We start from the raw sequence: 12,519 nt of genomic DNA on the forward strand, positions 1-12,519 counted from the left end.
CCCGGTGGCTAGTACTCGTCCGGACAGACTTGTCTTCCAGTCCCATCCTGTGCCTTTTCGGCGTGGGGAAGGTAGTCGACGGTGTGGCGGTGTTGTCTGTGGTGGCGATTGGTTAGGCACAGATCGGTCGCTGCAGTACCTGTACTTTGTACCGGCGACTGTTGCGTACCGTGTCAAACTTTGGCCTTTGGGTACAAAGTACAAAGTGACACGTTTATCTGACTTGGGTACGCATTTCATGTACGTCTTATACAAGCGATGATGCGGCGTAGTTTTAATGGACTTTAACGACCAATATCTCTAACATCATAGATATATTTATAAAAAATCGTAAGGTACCTACTCGCTTATTTTGAAATTTAGGTACTTAGTTGATCGACATAGAAACATTACAAGTCTTAGCGTGCAACTTCTCGGGATACACAGGTCATAATATATATATATTTATCCAAAATTCGAATTTTATATTTAAGCACTCCGAAAAATATTCTACTTATTAATAAGTTTTTAATGACTTTATATGTTATACCTGATAAAAATATTTTCATATGCGTTAATACATTTTTTGAAATAATGTATGTCTTTAGTTAAATAGACCAATTGCGGTATACCTACCAGTTAATTATGTCAAACTTAATGAGATTCGTGATAGTATAAAAAGTTTTTATCATACAAATTATAAATTATAGAATTAGAGTTGTGGACCCAGGGAACCAACAAAATTTATCGTATTTAACCAGCCTCTTTTGAGTCGAAAATTTAAATTGTTCTAAGGAATATTTTAATATAGTTATATTAGCATTAGATTAGACGCACGCGCGTCAGCGGACGGTAGTTATTCATATTATATGTATAGATATGTAGTGCATATAAAGAATATAAACACATTTTAACTGCTTATATATTATATGTTATTTTTCATTATTAGTATGGTTTGTCGTCTGTCAATATTTGGGTAAACGATAAATAAACGAGTATACGACCGACAATTGTTGCTTTTACGAGATCTTCTCTTAAAATCGCCACGGTGCAAAAATATACGTATCCCGTCCGTCCGCTATTTATACGTTTATTGTTCACATAAGTTTTCATGAAATCAAAAATAATATACACCATATTATATAGTGTAAATATTTTGTGTACTGTACGTTTGTACGAATAGGACACAATCGCGTATTTATCGTATACCGCTGTAACGCGGTCGTGGATGACCAGTTAAATATAAGATACATAGGGAGAGTCGTAGGTCCCTATAGATATAATTACCGTAGCCAGGGGTAGATATAGGAATCTTAAATGTAATGTAAATAACTAGGATTCAGTTGCAGTTATTATTAACCTTTATTATATACTAATTAATTATAAATAACGATACTCACAATAATTATCTTGTATACTATATGACCTTATCGTAGTCGTACGGAGTCCTGAAATACTTTATGTCTAAGGTGTACAGTCAAGTCCATGCCGTCACTTGGCCATAGACCTTACAATTATATAAGTGTGTGTGTGTGCGTATTATACAAATAAGTGTCATGTAACATATTTATATTTATAATTGTTACACCACCACATGAATAGCAATTCAATAAGTAGGTATATGTTGTTTCGTAATTAAACTTTAGATTTGTCGGTAAAAATAACGACATTGGATATTCGGGGAGCTTGTTTTCTTCTATACCAGTGATCATATACCTAACCGTTGAATATTTATTAAATTATTATACATTTATATGTATTACCAAAAAAAAGTTAGGTTATTTATTATCCGATTGCTTGAAAAGTTGAATTTAGTATTTAAACAAGGCACATAGTCGGTTATTGAAGTTTAATTATTTATTTTATAAAAAAGTTAATTAACTTTAATAGAAAAATCATATTATCTAAATTATTTACAAAATGAAAAAAAAAATATGAGTTACAAATAAAATAAAATTATTACAATTATAAATCTATTAAACGTATGATAATAACATTTATGCTCAATGATAAAAATGAATACTAACATTTAATTCAAAGATCATTAAACAGTTCACTCAAATAAACTCTAACTGTTCCCGAAAAGGGAATCTTAATTACCCTAGTTTTAGCATCCGGCATCATTGTAGCTAACAATTTCTCTAAAGCAAAAACTGAATGTAAATCAACGATATCTGATTTGTCTTCATCCTTGCCATTTTTGAGAGCAGGCTCTTCTTCTGGTCGCTGTCTGGGTTTTCTTGTCCTTCGTATAGGTATGGTCGTTTCTTTGGTATGGGATAATTCTAGATTATTACCAATACTATGCTGGTTTTGTTGATATTGAGTTATAAATAAGTCAGTAACACGGAGTAATTCAAGAGTCAATCCCCAAACCAAGTGTGTTAATGTCTTGGAGAGTTTCCTGAGACAGTCAATCAAGTGGCAGTTGGTAGTTGCAGACTAAAAAATAAAGACAATCATATCGAATATAAATAAATAGGTGTTATAAAATAATATAATGCATATTAGGTATACATACTTTGCTCATATAAGCAGGAATAATCAACAAAGCTTTAATATCAACACATTTTTCCAATTCATCTTCAACACAATTACTGAATTCTATATTTACCAATTCCAGAATAGTGAGCTTTTCAAGACCCCTAATAGCAGTAAAAACGTCTTGTGCACAACTTTCCCATTTACCGTAACAATTTTCCAATCTCAACGATTTCAAATTGACAAATCTTTTTAGCAACATAGCAAAATCTTTTGATAAAAAATCGCAATCACCGATTTCCAAAAACTCTATGTTATCAGTAATAGTATTCAAACTCTGACAGATGTTTTTTGGAAATGATTTTATGGATGTTAATGACTAAATAATAAAAAAAATAATAAATATTATAACTGTTTTTTCATAAATATTAAGTTATTTAATAAACTTACAAATTTATTTAAATTTATTAAATTTTCAAATGATGGCAATGACGTTAATTTGATTCCATTCAAACCTTTTAGTCTTAGTTCAGTGAGCTTTGTCATTTGGCCTAAATAATTTAGGTTTAGAGCCATAAGGTCATGGGGATTTTTCGAATCTTTTGTTACATTTTGATTTCTAAAAATAAAATCAATTATTAAAATTATTTAAAAAAAACTGGATATTATTTTCTTTATTACTTTATTGAAGTTGCATTAAGTACTTCAAGTTGAGGTAATGAATGAATAATATCTTCAACTATATGAGTAGGACATCTATACAATTCAATGAATTTTAACTTATGTGCTCTTTTCATTGCTTTGGAAAAATGCAACCAAAAATTTTTGAATTCATCATCATTTATAGGTATCAGCATTTGTCTAGTATCTAATGTATAAGTTCTTTGTTGATCAATAGAGTCTACAAACCTTTCCCAGTCATAAACCATAGAATTTTTTAAACGAACATTTTGCCACTAAAAATAATTGAGTAAATTAGTAAACTATATGATGAGAAATTTTCAAAGTTTATACTTACTAAGAACTTGTTCATTGCAATCATATGCCAGGTGGTACATACTCTAGAAGCGGATATAAGCTCATGTGTATTTAAATATTTAAAAACGTCTTCCAATGCTTTAACCATATTGTTCAATGATTGCATGGATGTGAAAAGAGTTGAAATTTCTTTAAAAGAACCATTTATCTCAGAATTCCTGTACAATTTGAAAAAGAAATTGAATATATAGTTATTTTATTGATCTAATTATATAAAAGCATTCTTAAATATTTAATTATTTATTAATTTATTGATATTAAACGGGACAAGACCAATACAAAACATTGCATGTAAACATTACATAAATAATTGGTTTAGTCCCCCAATAAAACTGATGGATTCTCGTTTGGTAATCTTATCATGCGTGGTATAGGACTGTTTGGCTAATAATTCACACAACAAAAAGTTATATGAAAAGAAAAGATATGGCGAGAACTAAATATTGGGATCTAAAATTGATTTTTTTTTAAATAACTAGCGAGTAAATTCGATTATCAATGAGTTTTCCCAAGAATGATAGATTTGTTTCAACTCTCCTAGCAGCCAACGTTGTCAAGCCTAGGCAGCAAAGTACTGGGTTGAAGTCATAAGGAGAACAATCAAGTGATAACCGGAAAGATATACACTTCAGAAACTTGCGTTGGAATCTACTCTAGTAGAAAATGAACAAATGAGCAAAAAAAGATTTTTAGGGAACTAGACAATTTGAAAAGCGTAGAAATTCTGGCCAAAAACCCAAACATTTTCATGGCATTACATCAAATTTTGTCTAAGTGCGCATTAAACCTAAGACGGCGATCAAATATTATAACTAAATTCTTTAAAAACGCACCAGAAGGCTGAAGAAAGACATCAGATATAGAATGGTTAACATTAAAAGGGCATCTTAGAGAACAATAAAAATACGTAAATGTGCATTTAGGGATACAGCGATATAATCCGTAGATAGCAGCCCATGTTACCATGGAATTGAGGTCACCTTGAAGAAAGATGCAATCCCGAGGAGTACTGATACGATGGAATAACTTACGCAAGAATAAGAATTACAAACCCCTTAATTTTGTATTATATTTGGAATACAAATAATAAATTAATAAGCAAAAAAAACTAAAAAATAAAGCCAATATGTTACCGTCTTTCCATGATTTTGGTATTTATATCAATGTTCTCAAGTTCAGGAGAAACTTTTGTCGACATTCTAAATTTAATAGCTTGAAGGTCTTTGGATGTGTATTCCTGTGTGGATGAAGATGTATTCATTAATTCAAAATTCCCTATGTAATAATGTAAAATATTAATTCTGTATTAGAATAGCACAATAAATATTACTGTAATTTTTCAGATTATAAATCAAATCAATACGCAGAGTTCCACCAAATCTATAATCATCATATTTACATGTCATTAAAAATATATGGAATAGTATTTAATTTAAATATGTATATATCAAAGATAGATTGCATTGTGAATTTCAAAAGAAGATACAATATTTAAGAAAGGTGCACACTCTAATTTATCAATAGTTCAGTGTATAAACTTTAATATTTCGAAATAGATTTATATATAAAATAAGTATAAATTAAATTTACAAACAAATTTTAATATTATAATTGGTATACTAAACTAAAAGCAACTCCATATTAAGAGGAAATCGCACTATGGGTATAGATAAACAGTACTAATGACATTTTATACCTCATTGTTTTGATTTTAATTTTACTTGCTAGTTGTATACTCATATGATGGCAATAGATGGGAAATATGTATCTACTAGTCAGTGCCACGAGAGCGTCAAAATCAAAATTAAAATATTAATTAATTGGTAAATTATTGTATATATTGTTAGGCCTTTATTATTGTATATTAGAAAAAAACAACTAAATTAACTGTATTAAATGTTTGTGATAGATTACTTTTAAGGAAGTTTAAGGGTTGAATCTATTATTTGGAATAGACAGCGGTGCAAATATTTAGCTAAATAATAAAACATATTTATATTTACCTTTTTTGGATATTAATCTTGAGGAAGTCTTCGCATTTTTAAAAACCATTTTCAGTTTACCAGCGGTCTTTTTGTTTTCATCATCTGACAGTTCGTAATCAAATGGTGGGCGCTGTTCAGTTGTTTTACATTTTTTAGGTTGAACAGCAACACCAACAGTAGTGTCATCCTAAAAATATATGAAGATTATAGAAAATGCTCGGTTTTTTAATAATGATATGTATAAAATATGAAGAGTATGTGCATAAAAAGTCATGTAGTTTTGTGCATAGTGAATGATCCACTATAAAAAAAAATCACATTTGCTTCCATACTCAAACCTCCTGAACTCAATGAAATTTGAACTATTAAACTGTTCAAATAACAGTTTTAACAAAATTATAAGTGTTTGAAATTCTCAGTTTGAGATGTTCAGGATTCAACCAAAACCCAAGGAATAAGAATTAAAGAATTGTATACAAATTGAAAGCTACACTATGAGGGAAGTCAAACCGCTCCTCTCAAAATTGTCTCGCATTACCCAAACTTAGAAATTATTTAATATTTGTTTTATACACTCGTTACTAAGATTTGCGTAGCTCTCCGCCACCAATTTTTATTTTCATGAAAATTCATGTTTAAGTGTAATTTGACAATAAAATAAATTTTTACAAAGAACACAAATTTAATATGAAATTGTTTTTAGCTGTATACTAATTGAGTCACAGGTACAACCAAACGAGACATATATACTAATTGAGCGTAAAACAAGCTGTGATTCAATTCGTCATAAAAGGTTATACTGGCATTCAGTTGGCATGCATCTTTGTTTTAATTACCCTAAATCTTATAAAACTTATATCTACGATCACTTCTTTTGATGGATTATTCATGCCAATTGGTTGAGTTAAGAATGTAAAACTGTCTATAGTAAGAGAAGTTTTATCAGATGAGATATCCAAATATTCTTGAATTTCTTGTAATGATCGTAGTTTCTGGTTATTTGGAGAATAATAGTATACATTATCAGTTCGATTTGCCTGATTAAGAACAGCAGATTCGCCTGATGATCTATACACTAATTCTCGTTTCCATCCTGAAAAAAATTTATCACCGATAATCCACCAAAATAAATCATTAATGATTAATTTACTTACCATACTCAAATGGTAGTTTATAAATAGCATCACCTATATTGGAATTAATGTTTCCGTCTGTACTAGGTGCATTCTGGTATACTCCAGTGTTAGAAGAAGTTAAGTTGAATGTAGGGGTGGTGAGTTCTAAAACAATTAAAATCAATTAACGTAATATATCGAAATTGTTTTTTTTATAATATTTATAATTAAATTCTATCTTTATTCGTATTTAGAAAGCCTTGAACACAGTATGAAACATATACAAACATGAAATATAATAGGTACTATTTATTTGTATAACATTGGATAATAATTTATTGTTGCCCTTCAAAAGTGAAATTTCATAGGAATAATATTATAAATAAACAGTAGTACACTAAACATATTTATCTTATCATTTAATGTTGTTTACATTAATTGATAATTATGCACTAAAATATTTCGGTTCTGGGTGCCATGTTGTAATACCAACACACTTTTCGATTTTACTAGTGTATTGTTCGTTCAACCTATGTATTTTTTAAAACTTTAACATGTTACATATTATTATTGTTATTATTATTTTTATTTTAAATACTAGGTTAATAAGTCTAGCAAACATAATTTAAAATAAATGAAAGATAATAGTAATTCATAAAAAATTGTGTAGAAATTTAAGAACAATTACTTCTACAGAATGAGACATTACAAAAAAATAATTTATTATTTGGCATTTAGATATATTAAAATTATATATAAAGAATTCTGATATATATTTTTTTTAAACATAGAAATTTATCATTATATTCTGTAAATGTAACTTAAATGTGACAATATCAGTAATAAAATTAGTCAATTTTATTGTTATAAATTCAACATACATAATTCCAAAAACCATAGTCATCAAAATGAGAAAATTCAATGAATTTAAACACAAAATTAAATAAATGCTGTAATTACTCAAATACATGTATATATTTATTAGAATTTCATTCATCTAATAAAAATAATATAAATATCAATTTAGTCTTTATTTATGATATTGATACATAAAAAACATTATTTTAACTAGTTTTCCATTAGCATATGTGGACAGTATCTCTGTTTGGGAAAAATGTAGTTTTAATTTCAATAAATTTAATATATTAATTATCATAAACGTAAAATAATTTTTTCTCTTGTATTTATTTTAGATATTTTATATTTTAACCATAGTAATTTTTTTAATTTATTTTAAATTTATTGTTTTTTTTTTTTTTTACTACAAGTAGAAGATAAAATAAGTAGTTTTGACTAGAAAAATAAATTTAGTTTGTACTTAAAGGATATAATTTAAAAAATATTCAGACACTTATTGAGCTATTTATAAGCATTAAAATATTTAAATTATTTTTCTATAAATGTTGATTATTTACTAGGTCTAATTTCTTAAAAATTTAATACAGGGCCTAAGTTATTCTTATACAAATTATTAAATTTATATTGGCACAATTTTTCTTATATGCATTGAAAGCTCAAACAATTACAAAACTTGACAAAATTATAAAAATTTAACAAAGGCAAGTATTTTACAGTAAAAAAATTTTAATCTACCATCAATCGTTGTAGTTTTGGATAAATTTTCTTTACCTTTAACTAGTTGTTTCTCTGGTTTACTGCTACTATCACAAACAACCACACTATGCGATGACAATACACCTGTTTTTTTCATTATAATACGACAGTTCTAAGTAAAAATAAATTAATTAAAAAATGGAATAAACAGTTTTATAGATTAAAAAAAAATTATGAAAATTAATATAATCACTTACTAAACATACATAACCAACAACTTTTATTCGAGCACTTAGGTTGATACATGCTTGATGATAATACACAAGACAATGTGAACACATTAAACGGGCAGGTTCGTTAGTATTGCGGCACTGCATACCACAATGAGTCCCGTCTGATGTTGATAACCTATTTTTATCATTCGCGTATAATATGGTTAGATTGAGGAAGGATTATGTAGAAGCAAGCATAAGGTTTACAACCACTTAATTTTGTATTATATTTGTGAAGCCAAATAATAAACTAATGAGCAAAAACTGTTTAAGCGAAAAAATTAAAAAAATAAAGCCAATATGTTACCGTCTTTTCATGATTGTGGTATTTATATCAATGTTCTCAAGTTTAGGAGAAACTTTTGCGAAACACTAAATTTAATAGCTTGCAGGTCTTCGAATGTGTATTCCTGTGTGGATGAAGATGTATTCATTAATTCAAAATTCCTTATGTAATAATGTTTAACATTAATTCTGTATTAAAATAGTACAATAAAATATATAACTGTAATTTTTCAGATTATTAACCAAATAAATGCATGCAGAGTTCCACCGAATATAAAATTATCATATTTACATGTCATTAAAAATATATGGAATAGTATTTAATTTAAATATGTATATATCAAAGATAGATTGCATTGTGAATTTCAAAAGAAGATACAATATTTAAGAAAGGTGCACACTCTAATTTATCAATAGTTCAGTGTATAAACTTTAATATTTCGAAATAGATTTATATATAAAATAAGTATAAATTAAATTTACAAACAAATTTTAATATTATAATTGGTATACTAAACTAAAAGCAACTCCATATTAAGAGGAAATCGCACTATGGGTATAGATAAACAGTACTAATGACATTTTATACCTCATTGTTTTGATTTTAATTTTACTTGCTAGTTGTATACTCATATGATGGCAATAGATGGGAAATATGTATCTACTAGTCAGTGCCACGAGAGCGTCAAAATCAAAATTAAAATATTAATTAATTGGTAAATTATTGTATATATTGTTAGGCCTTTATTATTGTATATTAGAAAAAAACAACTAAATTAACTGTATTAAATGTTTGTGATAGATTACTTTTAAGGAAGTTTAAGGGTTGAATCTATTATTTGGAATAGACAGCGGTGCAAATATTTAGCTAAATAATAAAACATATTTATATTTACCTTTTTTGGATATTAATCTTGAGGAAGTCTTCGCATTTTTAAAAACCATTTTCAGTTTACCAGCGGTCTTTTTGTTTTCATCATCTGACAGTTCGTAATCAAATGGTGGGCGCTGTTCAGTTGTTTTACATTTTTTAGGTTGAACAGCAACACCAACAGTAGTGTCATCCTAAAAATATATGAAGATTATAGAAAATGCTCGGTTTTTTAATAATGATATGTATAAAATATGAAGAGTATGTGCATAAAAGTTATGTGGTTTTATGCATAGTGAATGATCCACTGTAAAAAAAATCACATTTGCTTTTATACTCGATTTTTTATTAGAACAGAGTAGTACACTAAACATATTTATCTTATTATTTAATGTTGTTTACATTAATTGATAATTATACACTAAAATATTTGTGGTTCTGGGTACCATGCTGTAATACCAACACTTTTTTTAATTTAACTTGTGTATTGTTTGTATGTGTACTATGTATTCTTTAAAACTTTATCATGCTACACAATATTATTATTATTTTAATTATTAGGTTAGTAAGTTTAGCAATCATAATTTAAAATAAAAGAATGATAATGATAATAAATAAGAAAGGTTAAAGTTCTTAAAAAAATGATTAGAAAACATGAAATACCTTTGCAACAGGTGATAAATCGTTATTGAGGATGTGTAACTTTCAACAAACCATTGCTTCATAATAATAGAAATGTATATTACAAAAAAGAACATAACAGTAGTCTTTTAACTGAACATTATATACTGAATCTCAATTTCAAATTGTTTATACAAATAACCTTAAAATTAATACTTAGTCTAGGTCTTATATATATTGGTTTCATAAAACAAAGTTAACCATTCATTTTTAAAATCCTAAACTTATTTCATGATCCTAGTACAGGTAAAAATGTATTTTTAAGTAAATAATTTATTCAGGTTGAACCATTTTTTGATAAACCTATTAACAGTCTAAAGTTAGGTATAGCTATGGTTAATGATTTATTAAAAATGTTTACAATGATTGATATTGAACTTACTAAATTTTCTAAATATATCATTAACGTCTCAATCACAATATTACATATCCTATTATATATACACATTATAATTAGTTTTAATATTAGTTATTATATAATTAAAAATTTTATTTTATTATTTTGTTAATTTTTAAATAATTGTTTCTTTTGAATTTCAACCAGGTAATTAATAAATTAATAATTTTCTTACTAGTAAAATTAATAATTACACAATATTTATTAATAATCATTATTCTGCAAGTATTCTAAAAATGAATGAAAAGTTTGTGAAAATAAATGACAATTTTAATATATCAGGTTCTGATAACCAAGCATCAACTAATAAAATGTCATTTAAATCTGTGGATAAGTTAGTTTCTTTGGCATTAGTTATTAAAACAATCATAAAAATGTAGTGTTATAATTTCCTACAATATAGATTATGGTTTTCAAAAAAAATTCCTACATAAATTAGCTTTTATTAGGAAAGAGTTTCAGAGAGTTGTGAACAATCAATTAGAATTGAGCCAGAAATTTGAATACTTGGAGTCCAAATATAAAGACATTACACATTATTCAAATAGCATTGATAACATGTCATCATTGAATAATATGAGTGATTGTACTTTTACCTATGGACAATACAATTGACCTTGAGACGTTTAATAATAAAATATCTGGCGATAGAGCATTCAGAATTAATTTGGTATAGTAACATACCTACCTATTTTAAAAATATACGTCAATTCATCGTGGCTAAATTCATCGCACGTCAATGTATCGCCAAATTTTATTATTTAAATAATCACAAAAATTCACAAAAACATTAATCACAATAAATATTGTTTGTCGTTTACATAATATACATCTTTCACAAAATTTACAATTGCAATTGAAAATTATGAGCTATTCCTTGTAAATAGTCGTCGATAGGTCTATTTTCAAAGTCATGGCATATTTGCTTCAGACGTTGAGTTTTATCGTGATACTTTTTTTTTGCTGTGGATATTCTCCAGCTATATATTGTTCGGTTTTTATTTTATTCGTATTTTCCTCTTTTTTCAATGCTAATATAAATTTTCACATACTTGGATGACATTAATTTAAAACCGATGTAAAACAATTGTGCCATCCTTCAACAGCATTATTTGTTCTTGGTAAATCTTCAGAAACCAACGAATAGCAGTTCCAAATCGAAATTTTAAAAGTAGGCGATCGCCTTTTTTGTCGCCTGTTAGTACGTCCTATCCAAATATCGTAAAAATAATTAAGAATTTCTGATAGTAGTTCATCATTTTCAATAAAGTATTTGTTATCCAACAATTTTTCATAAGACTCAATAACCTTATTTTCTGGTACATTAGTTAAGCTTGGTAATTTACGAACTTGTAGCGCAAAAGTTATGTCATCCATTTTTTTTTTTTTTTTTTTTTGAGGCCTGCAGCTTGAATTTGTCGCCAAATACATTGCGAAAAATGAAAGAAATAACCTTTCAGTTTTACTTCAAGAAATTCAGAACTTATTGCATTCATTGCACCTTTTTCAAAGTCGACCATAATTGTCTTAGGACTTAGATCAGACACAATTGTTTTTAGTGCTTGAAACATACGTTTATAGGTGTTTTCTTTTTTATTTGGCAATAAGATGTTTATTGATAACAGAGTTCATAAATCATAAAAACGATAACACGCGATAAAATGACGCGCGACTTATTTATAACGCGATAAATTGACCACGGTGAATTGACGTGACACCCTATTTTAAATATTAAATTACTTTTAAATAGAGCTGGGAATTTGTCGGATAAATGATTTTTTTTTAAGTTTATTGCAAAATATAATTTTCCATCACTAAATATATTTTTTATTTTAATCGAGGAACTATGGTAATTTTTTAA

The 12,519-nt window shown here is 27.2% G+C and overlaps 1 protein-coding gene and 1 pseudogene across 1 annotated transcript; both read right to left on the minus strand.

Annotated features, from left to right (window-relative positions):
• Nucleotides 1-2,013: 2,013 nt before the first annotated feature.
• Nucleotides 2,014-8,467, minus strand: LOC113556173. The gene is made up of 11 exons (XM_026960969.1): nt 8,410-8,467; nt 8,228-8,324; nt 6,638-6,763; nt 6,320-6,576; nt 5,502-5,670; nt 4,632-4,773; nt 3,479-3,656; nt 3,142-3,416; nt 2,911-3,079; nt 2,501-2,839; nt 2,014-2,421 (listed from the first exon to the last, which is right to left on the minus strand). Exons 2-11 carry the CDS (start codon nt 8,307-8,309, stop codon nt 2,014-2,016), a joined length of 2,145 nt encoding a protein of 714 aa, XP_026816770.1. The 5' UTR covers nt 8,310-8,324; nt 8,410-8,467.
• Nucleotides 8,468-11,585: 3,118 nt separating this feature from the next.
• LOC113557560 lies at nt 11,586-12,265 on the minus strand (annotated as a pseudogene).
• Between the last annotated feature and the right edge of the window lie 254 nt (nt 12,266-12,519).

Source organism: Rhopalosiphum maidis, chromosome 3 (assembly GCF_003676215.2).
Source record: "Rhopalosiphum maidis isolate BTI-1 chromosome 3, ASM367621v3, whole genome shotgun sequence".
Classification (NCBI taxonomy): Eukaryota; Metazoa; Arthropoda; class Insecta; order Hemiptera; family Aphididae; genus Rhopalosiphum; species Rhopalosiphum maidis.